Source organism: Vigna unguiculata, chromosome 11 (genome assembly GCF_037176805.1).
Source record: "Vigna unguiculata cultivar grain cowpea cultivar isolate G323 ecotype 2 chromosome 11, ASM3717680v1, whole genome shotgun sequence".
Classification (NCBI taxonomy): domain Eukaryota; kingdom Viridiplantae; phylum Streptophyta; class Magnoliopsida; order Fabales; family Fabaceae; genus Vigna; species Vigna unguiculata.
The window spans coordinates 40,620,349-40,636,669 of NC_140802.1; the positions used below are offsets into that span (position 1 = coordinate 40,620,349).

The window sequence follows — 16,321 nt, forward strand, 5'->3', positions numbered from 1 at the left end:
AGTTGTGAAGCAAAGGGAAAAGGATTTACCTAACAGAATAGGTGTTTTAGGTCTTAACCTTCCAGGTGGTGGACTCTGATTGACTATTGTCTGCGACTATATATAGATATTGAATTATTTTATTTTTGTTTTGTTGGTTTTGAGAATATTTTCCACAAAAAGCAAGAGTTGAAATGTAATTACGTATGTTCATACGCATCGCTTAAAAAGCTAACCAAACACATTTTTGACTAACTAGTCCTTTCATATTTGTCTGACCATGACTTCCAACCAAACAACTCTACAATATTAATGCCTCCATTCTTTCCTTCACTACAATTCCCTATACACACACACACATCTATATATGTATGTATATATGTATGTATATATATACATATATAAAATTAATTAGATGGTACCCACTTCCATTTAGATTTATTAGTTTGGTACCCGTTTTAAAAAAATGTGTCAATTGAGTCCCAACTTCAACAAAAAATTATTAACACCGTTAATGATATTGATGTTTAAAATGACTTACAAAATTATGTATTGATATTTATATAAAAATTTAGTAGTAAAAGCCATGAATTAAGTTAACGACTTTAGTAATTTTGTCTAAAAGGGACCTGATTAAGACACTTTTTCAAAAGTTGTGACTAAATTGACACATTTTTAAAAGCAGGTACCAAACTGATACATCTGATACATCTGAACGAGAGTGGTACTATTCGACTAATTAAACCTATATAATATATTTAGGGCTTAGGAGAGACATTCCTCAAATCGTAGCCCAGCCCACGAAACAGACCCAATTTCAGAATGTCTCGGCAAACAGAACAGGAAGAAACAACCTACAATTCATGATGCACAAAAATAATACAAACCCAAACAAAATGTATGCAGTGAACAAAATCAATTCACACGATTATCTATTGTATGCAACAGACCTAAACACGATTATGTACTTGCAAAGTCTTAACTGTATATGGGTAGCGCTAGAATGAATTGGAAGTTAAGAAAAATTGCTACCATCATCTGGTTAGTTTTGAAATTTCTTACTCAGTTCTTAGCTATTTTATCAAGACATAGTCTAAATCAATTTTTCATTCATTAATTAAGTGGTCGATAAATTCAATGATTATATTATATTAAGGAATGAAAAAATGAATTATAACAACTGTATCCAATTAAATTATAATGAATTGGGATGAGTTCAGTTTCTACTTTTTTATTACACAAATTAGTTCAATGGAATTAAACTATAATAGCGATAAATAATTAAAAAGTAGTCTTACATCTTTATTTTTTTCTTAGAAAAATACCTCAGTCAATAATTTTGTTACTTATAAGATAACAATAATAATTATAACTTTAATATAAATAATAATTCTTAAGATGCTTAAATATTGAACCAATAATCATAAAACTATTTTACAATTCGCAGATGTGTTTTCAAGCAATGATGTGAGATATCTAGTATTTAAGCAAATAGTATGTGGTATAAAATATTTGTTCATAATATTTATATGATTAACTATAAGATTATTTTCTTAACTAAATTAAATTATTATACAAATATTACTATCTATATATTTATTATATAATTAGGTTAGAATGAATTTTATTTCATTTCAAATCATATAAAGTAGTTACCCAAATCAATACTATAGGAAAAGTTTTTCACTCTTAACCCAACACTAGCAAAGGAGCCAATTGCAGAATATATACAAAACCGTTCTCACACATTATTACTTTCTAGAAAGCATGCTCTTATCACACATCCATTGCAAACGTAGAAGTCAACACAATCCTTATTTATTCTGGTCTCACAACATTATTCATCCTTGAAGGGAAGCTTAAAAAAAACACTACAGACTCTTCAGGAGCAAAGACCCAGTTAAAATCGGTGGAGATATGAAAATTTATCACACAAGAGCCGGGCCTGCAACAACAATCAGAAGACTTCATTGTAATAAACATGAGGAAACCCTTAACCCTAAACAAAGAGAGACAAAACAAATCGTATTTCGTAAAGAGTTGCATACAAGGGCTTGCACGGAAAATAAAGGCAACGGAATAGAAAATCAGAGTTTGTACCTGAAGGGGATATCTTAAGCCTAAGAAGAACTTTGAGTCACAGTTCCTATTCTTTTTAGATCAAAGATTTCAATCCAGTATCCATCAGGATCCTTGATAAATGCTATACCTTTCATTTTCCCTGCAGAAAATAATTCAAAAATAAAGAAAACTTCGCAGTGATATTTGAAGCAGTAGTAATGCTGGAAAAATCTCTACGCAATCAACAAAGTTCGGACATCTACCATCAACATTCAACATTTGTGCATCACTAGGCTACTAAAAAATTGCAGCCAACAATTGTCAGCCCAACTTCCAGATAACTGTGCAAGTAAAGTATGATCCATTTTCTTTAATCATTGCACTACCACAACAATCAGATCACAGTAGCACTAGCCACACAATAATACTTATTCCCTGTAGGTTTTCATTGTGATGCTGTACAGTTGTTCTTTCTGTGCTCCACCAATAAAGGGTCACATAATGCATCCGGCAACTCCAAGATGGCTTCAAAACACGGGATGTATTGGGGTGATGGCAATGATGACTCTGAGACAGAACAGAACAGTGTGTTGGTGCACGAACAGCAGCACTAGAAGAGGACAGATGATCATGGATACAAAACTGGTGGGAAGGATTCGCAGCATCATTTGAAGGTGCTGATCAAATAGGGTGTATGAAAAGGCAGACAAGTTTTAGTATTTCTAAGAAGCAGCAACTCAAACCAGCTGAACAGCTCTACCTCGCATTCATCAGCATGACGATGTCACAGTGCATTCCTTTCACTTGTGGTGCCAAAAGACTGATGACTTTTTTTCCAGGTTAGGCCTCTCCCAGCGGGGCCTCCTACTTGAACACGCAGGAGTTTTTCAACCAAGGCAAGGAAGCTTTTTCAACAAATTAAACGCATTTTTTGGATATTTACTTTCAATTCTAAGTAACCCCGACATGAATGACAGGTTGACAACTACAGAATCATGTACCATACCTAGCCTATTCAACTCAAACCCAAGCTTTTAAGATTAAATTTTACCACCAATATTCTAACTATTTTAATATTTCACACTCAGGTCATCCATTCACATCTCTAGAATTAAACATAGATGTCATCAAGCACACGAATCATACAGACCACAAAAAAAATATAATAATATATCATTCTGTATGGAACAAAAGCAATTATTGTTGTCCTGTATTGTACAACAGACATAAAATAAACAATTAATAGCTGTTGAAAATGACGATATATTCGAAAATGTACATGAGAACCACTAGAAAGTTAGTTGAAAACTAAAGAAATTTGTTACCGTCATCTGGTTTCTTAACAAACTCAACTCCCAGATTCTGAAATCTTTCACATGCCTTTACTGTGTCATCAACAGTTATGCCAATGTGTCCTGTAATCAGAAAGACAATTTCCTATCAGGATTCGATCCCCTATTTATCCACAAAAACAAAGAGTACTATAAATAAATATAGTAAATAGCCATGCAAATAAATAATCGCTTTACAGCCATATTAATGACATGAAAAGTAGCATAAAACATAGTCAGTAAATAGCAGTTAAAAATAATAATTGCAGACATGTCAATGACATGAAAACTAGGTCATCAAAGTGACCAGGAAGGATTAACTTTTTCAGTCCATCGGTATCCTCTTGGGGTACTGCACAGGAACTAAAAAGCAATGCAAAATTAAATTTAATGCCAATGATGAACATCCCCTCACGTGAACAATAACAGCTGTAACAGCTGGTAGGTACTAAATATGCATGTTGAAATTAAAAATAAAAAAATTAAAGTAAAGTGTACCTTGGGATAAAAAATAAATCTGACTCAGGTAACTCAAGACTCATGACATGTGATTTCGTTTTAAGAGCCTTTTGGTTAAATAGTTTTGTCCATTTATAATAGTTTAGAATTGTGATATTGAGCACTGCACATCACTTATACATTACATGTGATTTTTCATTGGCCTCTGAACCTTATGGTTCAACGTAATTAACAGTTAACAACTAAAAATTAGCTTGGCAATTCCCTATTTGAATGATTATTTGATAACCTAGAATCTAAAAAGAATGCAAATCATATTACTCAAAACAAATCCCGGAAATACCTCCCATTTAAAGTGTTGACAGAGAGAATAAGAATAGAACCTAAATATTATGATTGATATTGACTTGATATAATGTGACGAATTACAATGTGATAATAGGATCATAAAACCAAGAGAACTAAAACTAACCCTTTTTCTCTTCTAATCATAATCCTAATTAAAAAGGAAAACAATGAGATATGGAAATATGGTAGCCAATCCTAATAGATAGCGAGGAAATGCAGACACTAACAACATAAGATATTCAAAGGTATGCTAAAATAAAGATGATATTGGATATTTTCACAGGATCTAACATCGTTTAGTTACTATAAACATTTCAAAAGATGAAGACCAACGAAATTCATCATTTGATGAAATTAATGTCTATGTTGACATTTTTAAAAGAGCCAACAACTGTGCTAAGGTGTTCACGAGAATTTTTTAACAAAAGATGTTTACAACTCTGTATTTCATGAAACATGTTATCTCAAAGCATCATATACGGACCTAAACTTTGCAACTACAAGGGGCAAGAATGATAGCCAGGAATTAAGCTTCTTTTATGAGATAACAAACTGTAATCACCAATTGAAGTAAATAGCAAGGCTTTATAGCACAAATTGCACCGAGGCAATTACCAAATTAAATTAAATGAAATATCACACATACCAAAGCCGCGAGGTTCAGAATTGCCATTGTGGTATCCTTTGAACTCTGGATCACTTTCAGTACCCCAATTACTGTACATTATGTGATTGTTAGATAAGAGACGCTGGGATAAAGAAATAAACAAGTTTATATTCCTTACTGTGTCAGTTCAATTGTAGCCTTCTGAGAAAAGGTCCAAACCGTTTTATCAACTGGATTACTTGGAGCTTTTGACGTATCCTAAAAGTCAAAAAGTGCAAGAAAAATATCAAGAGCATATCCACAAAAATTAGAAAAACTGCGTATATAAGCTTAGAGAAAGTTGACAATAAGAATTATTTAGAGAAGATTTAATACTGGCATCACAGTATATACATAATCCACATCTAGTATTCCAATTAACAGGACTAAATTTTCACCCACAAATAGGTACAAAAATATATGTCATACCTCATAGCCCAAAAAGTACAGGCTGAACTTCATCTCCGGAAAATCCAGCCTCTTAAGCAAACTAAACCAACCAACAAACTGTCATCAGCATTCATAGCATTGACAACTGAAGAAAAAATTCAAAATAAAAAAGAATCCAGACAATATTTGCGAAAATATAAACAGACAAAGGAATTCGTTACACAAGGCACAATATTTTAGTTCAAATTTAATTTTAATAAAGTGTCATCATAAAGATCTTTATGGTGCCAATTAATAAAAATAATTTTAGATACGACTTTTAAACTAGTTATTATAGAAGGTAAAAACTCAAAAATATTTTGTAACTCAGAAACTGACACAGACACCGGACAATATGACACGTGTAATCTCCAAAATGTAGGACATGAGACACAAATTTATATATTACATCATGAATTATTTCAATTGACAATCAAGATGTATGTATTCAAAATCATGTATAAACATGGTTAGTCAAATATAGCAATTTAAACATATTGTCACCTAATACAAAAGTAATCTAATCCATCTATCAAAAATCCAAAAAGTGAAAAGAAGATATAATTCATAAGACATTTCATCACCTTCTTGATCACCGTTACCATTGAAAAGACACTTTAGCCTAGATTCATTTAAGACAAATTAACAATGTTAAAAAAAATTCACATTATCTATGATAGGAGAATAAATAAAAACATTCCTACTAATACAAATATAACATAAATATTCATTATTATATAGGATTGGTTCCTTATTTCTATAATCGTAATAGAAATTTACAAGTTTAAGACTTTTTAAAAAATGAGTGTATTTTGTCCTTGTTAACTTTGTGTTTGAGTCATGTCAGAATTATGTCACAAACCCAAAACAAATGTTTACTAAATTAAACACTTCACCTATACATGTCATATGCATGTTGGTGTCCCATGAGTGTTGGACATAGGACACCCCATTTAAGAGGTGTGTATGAGGTTCATAACTTCAAAGTCGCTCTTATTTTCTATCACCTCATTTATATTCTCTACCTACTTTTATTTCCTCTATCATTCAATAGCAAAGCTAATGTGACTCTTGGACTTGATGATAGTATGATTCTAATCAAATCCAATTAGATTTGCGAGTAAATATCCAAATTGGTCCATGAGAGTGATTTTATTAATAAGTCTCTCATTAAAACTTCATGCAAATAAATCCCTGAAAAATTTATCTGTTTGCATATAAGTCCTTCCACCTCAAATATAAAGAGAATTTGATATTTGGATATCAAATACCCTTAAAAGGACTTATACAAAACAAAATGGGTTTTCCGATGACCCATTTACATGTCAAGTTTAATCAGAGACGTATCAATTTTTATAGACCAATTTGGGTATTTACTCATAGTTTGGTAGAAGGTTATGCTCACTTTCAAGCACTGACGAAGAAATAAATGTATAACCAACATAAGAGAAGGTTGTATCCAAAAGAGAAAACTCACGACATGCCCAAGACGCGAGAATAGAAATCAAGGCTCACTTTGGGGTCTTTGATTCGGAACATCTACAATTGAAATCACAGTTAAGAAGTCAAAATGGAACCCCTGAAGCTAAATAATAGTAATAATGATAAGCATAAGGGTAAAACAACGCCTCACAGTTTGTTGCATAATGTAACCCTTGGTAGCTTCGTCCGGAGTTGTATGCAAACCGGGGTTGTTGGCGGGCGATTCCTTGGGTTCCGCAGCCATGGAGAAGAACCGCAATCGAGTCGGTTTCTAAAAAAAAAAAAAAATCGGGAGTGTTAACCATATAAGTATAAGACATGAGTGAGGTATTGATTGAAACAGGGATTTGGAACCTTGGTTTTGGGGGTGAGAGGGAAATAGGATGGGATTGAAAAAGGAGATAGAAGGGGTTGGGAATTGGCGATGAATCGGAGACGAGAAAGGCGAAGTAAGGAAGCTGTGGTTGCCATTTGTGGATTTCGTATTTATATGAGTAATTCAGAGAGAAAGAGAGAGAGAGAAAGGAAACTGTACCTTGAGATGTTGAAGTAGATGAGGATGAGACTGAACTAGAGACACGAGATTATGAACATAATTTTTTTTCTTGTGGTTATTTTATAGAGCATAATTTTAAATTACCTTACCATAAATGAATTTAACCACCATTTTTTTTCTCATATTATTTTGCCATATTTTTCTCATAAATTATAATATTGATGTGAGAGTGATGTGGTGTTATGGCTAACACACATTACTGTAGTGCGATGTGACTCTAGATAAGATATCAAATTAAGAAAATAAAATGTATGAAAAATATAAAAGACAATAATTCCAAAATTGATTGAGCATATATACGAGTGTTAAAGTGTTTATTTCCTTAAAGAGAAAAGAGTAGGTTTATAGAACAAGTTTGGAAGAGTTCACTTAGCATACGAGGATGAATGACTTCAATTTCACGGATTGGAGATGATGTTTTCCTAACTTTGAAACAAATTTTTATTTATGATGATGTAACACATATGAAAGATTTATAAATTTCATAAAATTACCAAAAAATAAAAAATATACTAATTAGGATTGAAATGTATGGTTTTACCCAGTCCATATTTTCCATGCACAGAAAAGTAGTATTTGTTAATTTGACAAATACATTTGAAGAAAAGAAAAATAGAAATTCTAATACCTTAAAATTGCATGCAATCTATCCAAGTAAACAAAGTTACATTGCACAACCTCTGACTGTGTCTTGTTAAGAAAAAAGTCATGGTACTAATACATCAGTATATCACAATCACCTTCCTTCCGTGAAAAACACCGGCAAAACAACAATTAATGTCTCGTTTTCATCTCCCACCTAATCCACAACTTCCGTGGAAGGAACTGCTTCCTGTTCTTCATTCCTTGTTCGTCTGAGTGTATAAATTTACAAAATCACACCCATTTTCGTTCATCTGTCATATTATAATTGTAACTCTGCAATGAATAGATCCGGGTACGGTGGCGACGGAATATACCGGTCTCTACGACCTTCCTTGGTTCTTCCGAGGAACACCAACCTTTCACTCGTTTCGTTTCTCTTCCAAAGCGTTTCTTCTTTTTCATCTAGAACCGCTCTTGTAGATGCTGACTCTTCTCAGACCCTCTCCTTCGCTCAGCTCAAAGTCCAGGTCGCAAGGCTTGCCCATGGTTTCCTCAAACTAGGAATAAAGAAGAACGACGTCGTCCTACTCCTCGCTCCCAACTCCATTCACTTCCCTGTCTGCTTCCTTGCCGCCACGGCCATTGGAGTCATTGTCTCCACTGCCAATCCCATTTACACAGTCCACGAACTCTCTAACCAAGTCAAAGACTCCAACCCCAAGCTTGTGATCACAGTCCCTGAACTATGGGACAAAGCAAAGAAACTCAACCTCCCTGCCGTCATTCTCAGCGCCACCGACAACCTTCAGTACCCAACTAAAGGTAAGATTCCCAAAACTTGAGTTTTATGTTCATCCAAATAATATTGTTTCCATTTGTGATTTTTTTTATAAAATTGTTTGAATTTATATTTAGTAACTTTTTTCAGAGTAATTAAATTCATATCTAAATTTAGTAATATTAAAGTATGCAATTTGTGTCTGAATTCACGGTCCACCATGCAGACGTGTCACCGAAAATCACGAGCTTGGATGCGGTAATGGAGATGGCGGGGCCGGTGACGGAGCTGCCGGAAAGTGGGATTAAGCAGGGGGACACGGCGGCGCTGCTGTACTCTTCGGGGACCACGGGACTGAGCAAAGGAGTTGTCCTGACACATGGGAACTTCATCGCGGCGGCAGTGATGATCGGCGTGGATGATGACCTGGCCGGAGAGGTAAACGATGTGTTCCTCTGTGTTTTGCCGATGTTCCACGTGTTCGGGCTGGTGGTTGTGACGTACACGGCGCTGCGGCGAGGGAGTGCGGTGGTGATGATGGCAAAGTTCGAGTTGGAGGCGTTTCTAAATGCGATTGAGAAACACAGAGTGACGAAGTTGTGGTTGGTGCCTCCGATTCTGCTTGCTATGGTGAAACAACAGGGTGTGGTTGGGAAGTACAATCTCTCTTCGTTGAAGCGTATAGGTTCTGGTGCTGCTCCTCTGGGGAAAGAGTTGATGGAAGAATGTGGCAAGCGTTTTCCTCATGTTGTTGTTTGTCAGGTAACATATCTGTTATCTTGGTCCATCCACTTTCTTTTCTATCTTATTTTCATCATTTTTTTTTCTTTTGTTTTTATCTTACATATGTTTGATCGTACTAATTGTTTTTATGGTGTTGTCAGGGCTATGGCATGACAGAGACTTGTGGCATTGTTTCTGTGGAGAATCCAAGAGCAGGGATTCGTCATACTGGGTCAACGGGAATGCTCGCTTCAGGAGTTGAAGCTCAAATAGTGAGTGTGGAAAAACAAAAGTCTCTCCCTCCTAAACAGTTGGGGGAAATATGGGTGCGAGGTCCAAACATGATGAAAGGTAGAGACATACCAGAATGCTTTATTCTGATACAAGTCTGCAACTTTTCACTCTGACTTTCAAATTGAACACTGTAATTCAGATTCTTCTTTCTATGGAGTTTGACATTAATGTGTTATGTATATTTTCCTAAACAAAACTTGGTGCAACTACACACAAATTTTCAGGTTATCACAACAATCCACAGGCCACAAGATTGACCATAGATGAAAAGGGGTGGGTGCATACAGGAGATCTTGGATATTTTGATGAAGATGGACAACTTTATGTGGTTGACCGTATCAAAGAACTGATCAAGTACAAAGGTTTTCAGGTAAATAGTGCAAACACCAGAAATCTTTACCAAATCCTTGTGGGTCTAGTGGGGTGTTGAAGAACATCAAACAGATGTTGCATACCAAAGTGGTCAATGTGTTAATTCAATTGTAGGAATTTCAGTCCATAATATAGCATTTTCTACTCTGTTTGGATAATCATTTGTTCATATCATAATCCTTCTGCTTATTTCAGACAACATAGTACTGAACTAAGAGCTATTTGCCTCCATGTAACTAGGTTGCACCAGCTGAACTTGAAGGCCTTCTCATTTCTCACCCTGAAATACTAGACGCCGTTGTTGTCCCGTAAGTATATCATATAAATGTTCTATATGTTGTGGTTTTTGTCATCATATGTTATCAATTATTAGGAACTCACACTTCAGTAACTCCCTTTAATAGATATCCCGATGACGAGGCTGGTGAGGTTCCAATTGCCTATGTTGTTCGTTCACCCAATAGTTCACTAACTGAAGAAGAAATTAAGAAGTTTATTGCTGATCAGGTAACAGAAAGCTAAAAGAATTAGTTTGATTTTTTGCTGTCACTCATAGAATAACTAGAGTTCGCTGAAGTAAAAATACTGTGAATTTTAGTCAAGAAAAGGAAAAAGGAAGTTCTTGCTTTCAACAAAGTTGCTTCTTTCATCCTTTAGTTTTGTGTTTGAACTTTCTGTTATAGAAGTAGTCATTCTGTAGACAAGTACAAGTTCCAAAATTACAGAGTTTGTTTAAACCTATGAATAAGTAGGGAAAATACTGTGAAAATCTTGTTTGTGTGTGTGTTAAAGTTTTGGCAAAGCACACTTGTTATTGTTTTCACTTTTAGGTCAATTCATCACATTTGAATGTTTGTTCTGTCTGCATATCTTGTAGTTACTCATTTTTATACGTATTTACAGGTTGCACCTTTCAAAAAATTGCGAAGGGTGTCATTCATCAGTAGTGTTCCAAAGACATCTTCAGGAAAAATCCTTAGAAGAGAGATCGCTGCAAAAGCACGATCTAAAATTTAATGTATTATCAATTCAATTTCTGAGATAGAGTGAAAAGTATGAGTTGAAGAATTATTAGATGTGCCAAATCAAGTTTAAGATTAAAGTCACACAACAGTTCCTACAGAGTAGCATTTATTGTCACGTAAATTGTTGTGAATTTTACAGTAAACATATACTAACCAAAGGAAAGTAAGAAAGTGAAGCTGGTGTTGTGTACTAAATTTATCTCTTTTAAGAGTTAGAAAAAGTTATGTGTTTATTTCTAATAAGTAGAAATTCTAAGGTGGGTATTCTAAGAGTCTACAGATTTATTATCTTTATTCGTTTGTAATTTTATATCACAATTTATAAACTATTTGGACACACTATTATTCATCTCTAGTTTGAACTTAAGTAGTTTATAAGCTTAATGCACTGGTTTTTTTTTTTAAGTAATACTTAATCAATATTTTAGAAATTCGTGAGTACAATTGTTATTTTAAATTTTTCTAGTGAAGGTTTAATATATATAAAACAACAAAAATAACAATATATATATATATATATATAATTATTGATTTTTAATTGAAAACAACTAGTTGTTATTAAAAAATATTATAAATATGTATAATATTATTATTATTTCAAGTTTTAATATTTAAATTTGACTTCAAATTTTGAATTTAAATTTAAAATAGTAATAGTAATTGTGATAATTACAACACAATTTATACATTAATTACAAACTATTACATTAAGTATGTTACTACAAAGTTATTTTATTATAATAATTTAAAAACTTATCTAAATGTATGGAAAGAGAAATTGTAGGTTTGAAATATAATGTAGGCACTTAATTGTACTTAATCGGGTATTTTTTTTTTTTACATTAAATCATCATAATTTAAATAAAAGATATTATACTTTTGTACCATTCTAAACTAATTATATACATTTAAATATTAAAACTATAGGCTTAAATACGTTTTTGGTCTTCATTTTCGTAGTGTTTGTTAAGTATGGTCCTTATTTTGACAGAATGTTTAAAATGGTCCTTATTTTTACCGAATGTTTAAAATGGTCCTCATTTTCGCAATTCGTGTTTTATTTGGTCATTTTCTGTAACGCCGTTTAAATCATTAACGGAACATTGTACAAGTGACACGGTTTGTATTAGGGTGTGTTACATGTATTGTACATGTGGTAATTAGATATTTGAGGATAAATAAGTGAGTTCGGGTTTTGGTAAGGAATGTTTGGGCAGGTGGTGAGTTTTGGCAATCTTGTTCCTCCATTCCCAATTGGTGTTGCTGCAATATTCTTCCTGCAATCCCATTATATAGGTATGTTACGGTCCCAATCTTCATGCACTGTTGGTGGTTCAACGAGAAATGAATTAACCCCGAGTTATTGTTGCGGAGAGATGGCAACTTTGAGGATGACAAGAACTCCAAAGAAAATTGGTAGAAAATTTTGGGTACAATCTGTTTTTATTTTTGTGTTAATAATAAAATGGTTTTAATTCTTGGTTTATTGATTTACAGAGTAGTGGTTCCAATCATGTGGGCTGCAACTTTTTCAAATGGTGGTGCTGATGAAAAGGATGTCATCATCATGACACAAATGAGGCAGATTAATGATTTGGAGAAGTCATTGAAGGTTGCTGAGGAGAGGCTGTAATTAGTATAGGGTTCACTTGTGTTGTTATTGTATTATTCGTAATGTTATTGTGTGTAATCTTGGTTTAATTGATTTACAGAGTGGTGGTTCCAATAATGTAGGCTGCAACTTTTTCAAATGGTGGTGCTGATGAAAAGGATGTCATCATCATGACACAAATGAGGCAGATTAATGATTTGGAGAAGTCATTGAAGGTTGGTGAGGAGAGGCTGTAATTAGTAATAGGGTTCACTTGTGTTGTTATTGTATTATTCGTAATGTTATTGTGTGTAATCTTTTAAAGTCCAATCTATTTTGTACTATTGTTAAATGAAGAAATGAATTAATTTGATTATGTTGATATTAGTCCAAACATGTTCAAAATGACATCTTAATCTGAGCATTGAAATAAGTGATATTAATATAAGTTTGGAAAAAATTAAATTGATCTAAGTCTGGAAGAAGTTAAATTCATAACGTTAATTCATCATCATCAAAATGCACTACATCAATGTTTGGCAAAAGTGAAATTGAACGAAATTTAAGGAAAGTCAAAATGTAGTACAATTCTACATCAGAAATTCCAAAAAATAACTAAGACGTTTGTAGCTGCTATCATGGCCTCCTCCTAATCTGTAATTTCATCCTAAACTGCTGAGGTGGTTCTTCTGGTGTTGGTAGTGGTGTTGCTTGACTCCCCACTTCATTCCTTGGTGGTTGAGTTGTTTGAGTTGCAGCAGTTGATGCATTCTCAACAGTTTCAGCAGTTGGTGCATTCTCAGCAGTTTGGGCATTTGGTGCCGTCTCAACAGGTAATTTAGAAACCATGCAGAACATCACAACAATCGAAAGATAAACAAACCCCAAACTAGAAGTACGAAAACCTTAACCCACAAGCAAACACAACCCAGAAAACCCTAAATCCACTTACCTCGTTGATGATGATTAACTGGAAAATTGAAATGAAGAGCGCAATTGCAATCCAATGATGAAATGACAAATATTAACTGCTTCCTTTGCAAATCCGAGCTCAAGAAAGACGAAAATGAAGAAATTTCCTTAATTGTAAAACTTCCCCTAAATTAAAGAATTAACGTTAATTAGCCACTTGTACAGTACACGTAACACACCCTAATACAAACCGTACCACCTGTACAATGCTTCGTTAATGATTTAAACGGCGTTACAGCAAATGACCAAATAAAACATGAATTGCGAAAATGATGACCATTTTAAACATTCGGTCAAAATGAGAACAATTTTAAACATTCTGTCAAAATGAGGACCATTCGTAACAAACACTACGAAGATGAGGACAAAAAGGTATTTAAGCCTAAAAGTATACTTGCTTAATTTTTTTAAACATGCTTACCTTTTTGGATATAATTAAAATTTTATTTACTGTACTCATTCAATTATCTGGTTCTTAAAAAACTGAATTACATTGTACTTTCAGTTTTAAGACTACTAATATTTAAATATCTTGATCAAATACTAGCATAATTCTTATGTTTTATTTAAACTTGGTTACTATATTAATTTTAATAATAGGAGAGTAACATTGAAATTATTAAAAGCTTATAAAATAATTTATTAAATTCAAACATACATATAAATTCTAGATATTTTTTTAATAAATAAAATCATGAAGTATTATATTAAAAAATGTTTACATTTAAATACTAATTCAAAATTATTATTTTAATAAAGAATCATATTATAAATAATATAAAATTCACAATAAATTATAAAAACACTAAAAAGGACATATTATTGTATATTTAAATATTGACACTTAAATAAAAAAAATTATGTTCAATATTTCTTTTCTAACAAAAACCAATTATAGTTACTGCCGATTCAACTTAAAGATAAAAAAATATTAATCTGTACTTTTACATTCTTTTATTTGCTATTTATTATAAAAACATATACAATTATTTACACTATTTTTTAAAAAAATATTATATAATATTATATATATATATATATATATATATAATAAGTTTTTTAAAAAAATAGTTCAATTATACTATTATATAAAGAAATACATGTCGTCTTTCAATAGTACAGATTTATCATTTAATAAACAAAAAAATAATTTATTCATTTAATAAAATAAATAACTAAATAACTTTTCTTTATTTAAAAAAAAAACTGAATAACTTCTTTTATAAAATAACTCCTAAAAAAAATTTAATACTATTTTCATAAAATTGTATTACTTTCTTAAATATAAAGTTGCATTATGCTGATTTCGAGTTGCGTTTGATAATCATGGCTCTCGCTGGCTGAACAAATCATGAAAATAAAATAAAGTAACAGAAAAAGTATATTTTTTTAAAATTACTTGTGTTGTGTGAAAGTGAGGCACATACACGTACCTTTTAATATGCTCAGCATCATCGTTTATAACTAAAAAAAAAACTTAACTTGGTTCAATAAAAAGGATGCATTTCATATATTTTTAAAGCATAAAGATGAGTTTTATATACATTTTTTTTAGATAAAATGAAAAATACTTAACCCGTATTTATTTAACTAATTAATTATTATTAAAAAACTTGTATAATAGTTCTATAGCCAATTGTTAACTTTTATATAGAAGAAACGTACGTAAATATTGGTTAACCCACTTCCACTACTATCTTGTTAATTTGGTATTTAATTTCATTAAGAAAAATATTTTTAAAGGTGAAATAGAGAAAAGTATTTAATATTTTTATTTGAACTTACATTTATATTTTATTTAATATTGTATTTCTAACTCAATTTAAAATAGGAAAAATTTGTCAATAATTATTAATAATAAAAATTTGTTAGTAATTATCCGTCAATGAATATTAGTTAGTAATTATTGATAAATTTTGATCATCAATCATTATTAGTAGATAAATATTAATAAGTAATTATCAATAAATTTTGATGATCGACGATTATTTATTGATAAATATTGCATTTTTTTTTCTTATTTTTCTTTTATTCTTTAAAAGAAAATTGTGTATTATTAACACACATATTTTATCACGAAATAGATAAAGTTAAAAGCCAATACTTTGACATAGGGATGTCAAAAAAATTCACGAATTTTTGCGGATAAAACCCGCAACAGTTAGAAAAGGGATATTGAAAATGGATACCTATGGATAATGGGTACAGGTAATTTTTGGTGAAATAGAGAAAAGTATTTAATATTTTTATTTGAACTTACATTTATATTTCATTTAATATTGTATTTCTAACTCAATTTGAAATAGGAAAAATTTGTCAATAATTATTAATAATAAAAATTTGTTAGTAATTATCCGTCAATGAATATTAGTTAATAATTATTGACAAATTTTGATCATCAATCATTATTTGTAGGTAAATACTAATAAGTAATTACCAATAAATTTTGATGAACGATGATTATTTATCGATAAATATTGCATTTTGTTTTTTTTTCTTTTTTTTTCATTCTTTAAAAGAAAATTGTGTATTACTAACACACACATTTTACCACGAAATAGATAAAGTTAAAAGCAAATACTTTGACATAGGGATGTCAAAAAAATTCGTACCCACGAATTTTCGCAGATAAAGCTCGCAACAGGTAGAAAAGGGATATTGAAAATGGATACCTATGGGTAATGGGTACA

General features: G+C 31.8%; 2 protein-coding genes and 1 long non-coding RNA gene across 4 annotated transcripts; 2 read left to right on the forward strand and 1 right to left on the reverse strand.

Annotated features, from left to right (window-relative positions):
- Positions 1-1,705: 1,705 nt before the first annotated feature.
- Positions 1,706-7,410, reverse strand: LOC114170033 (lactoylglutathione lyase family protein / glyoxalase I family protein). Of its 2 annotated transcripts, none has more exons than XM_028055501.2 (9): positions 7,271-7,410; positions 6,887-7,006; positions 6,731-6,792; positions 5,254-5,314; positions 4,964-5,043; positions 4,825-4,895; positions 3,366-3,455; positions 2,080-2,200; positions 1,706-1,924 (listed from the first exon to the last, which is right to left on the reverse strand). In XM_028055501.2, exons 2-8 carry the CDS (start codon positions 6,977-6,979, stop codon positions 2,100-2,102), a joined length of 558 nt encoding a protein of 185 aa, XP_027911302.1. In that variant the 5' UTR covers positions 6,980-7,006; positions 7,271-7,410; the 3' UTR covers positions 1,706-1,924; positions 2,080-2,099. The 2 variants fall into 2 exon arrangements, with proteins under 2 accessions (XP_027911302.1, XP_027911301.1); XM_028055500.2 differs by having other exon boundaries at positions 7,090-7,278.
- A 655-nt stretch (positions 7,411-8,065) lies between these two features.
- LOC114168342 (4-coumarate--CoA ligase-like 7) lies at positions 8,066-11,263 on the forward strand. The gene is made up of 7 exons (XM_028053122.2): positions 8,066-8,698; positions 8,881-9,416; positions 9,539-9,728; positions 9,896-10,041; positions 10,284-10,351; positions 10,448-10,550; positions 10,947-11,263. The coding sequence occupies exons 1-7, from the start codon at positions 8,215-8,217 to the stop codon at positions 11,058-11,060; spliced, it is 1,641 nt and encodes a 546-aa protein (XP_027908923.1). The 5' UTR covers positions 8,066-8,214; the 3' UTR covers positions 11,061-11,263.
- Positions 11,264-11,854: 591 nt separating this feature from the next.
- Positions 11,855-13,041, forward strand: LOC146881904 (uncharacterized). The gene is made up of 2 exons (XR_014986158.1): positions 11,855-12,484; positions 12,566-13,041. It is a non-coding gene; the product is annotated as an uncharacterized LOC146881904 (long non-coding RNA).
- Positions 13,042-16,321: the final 3,280 nt, after the last annotated feature.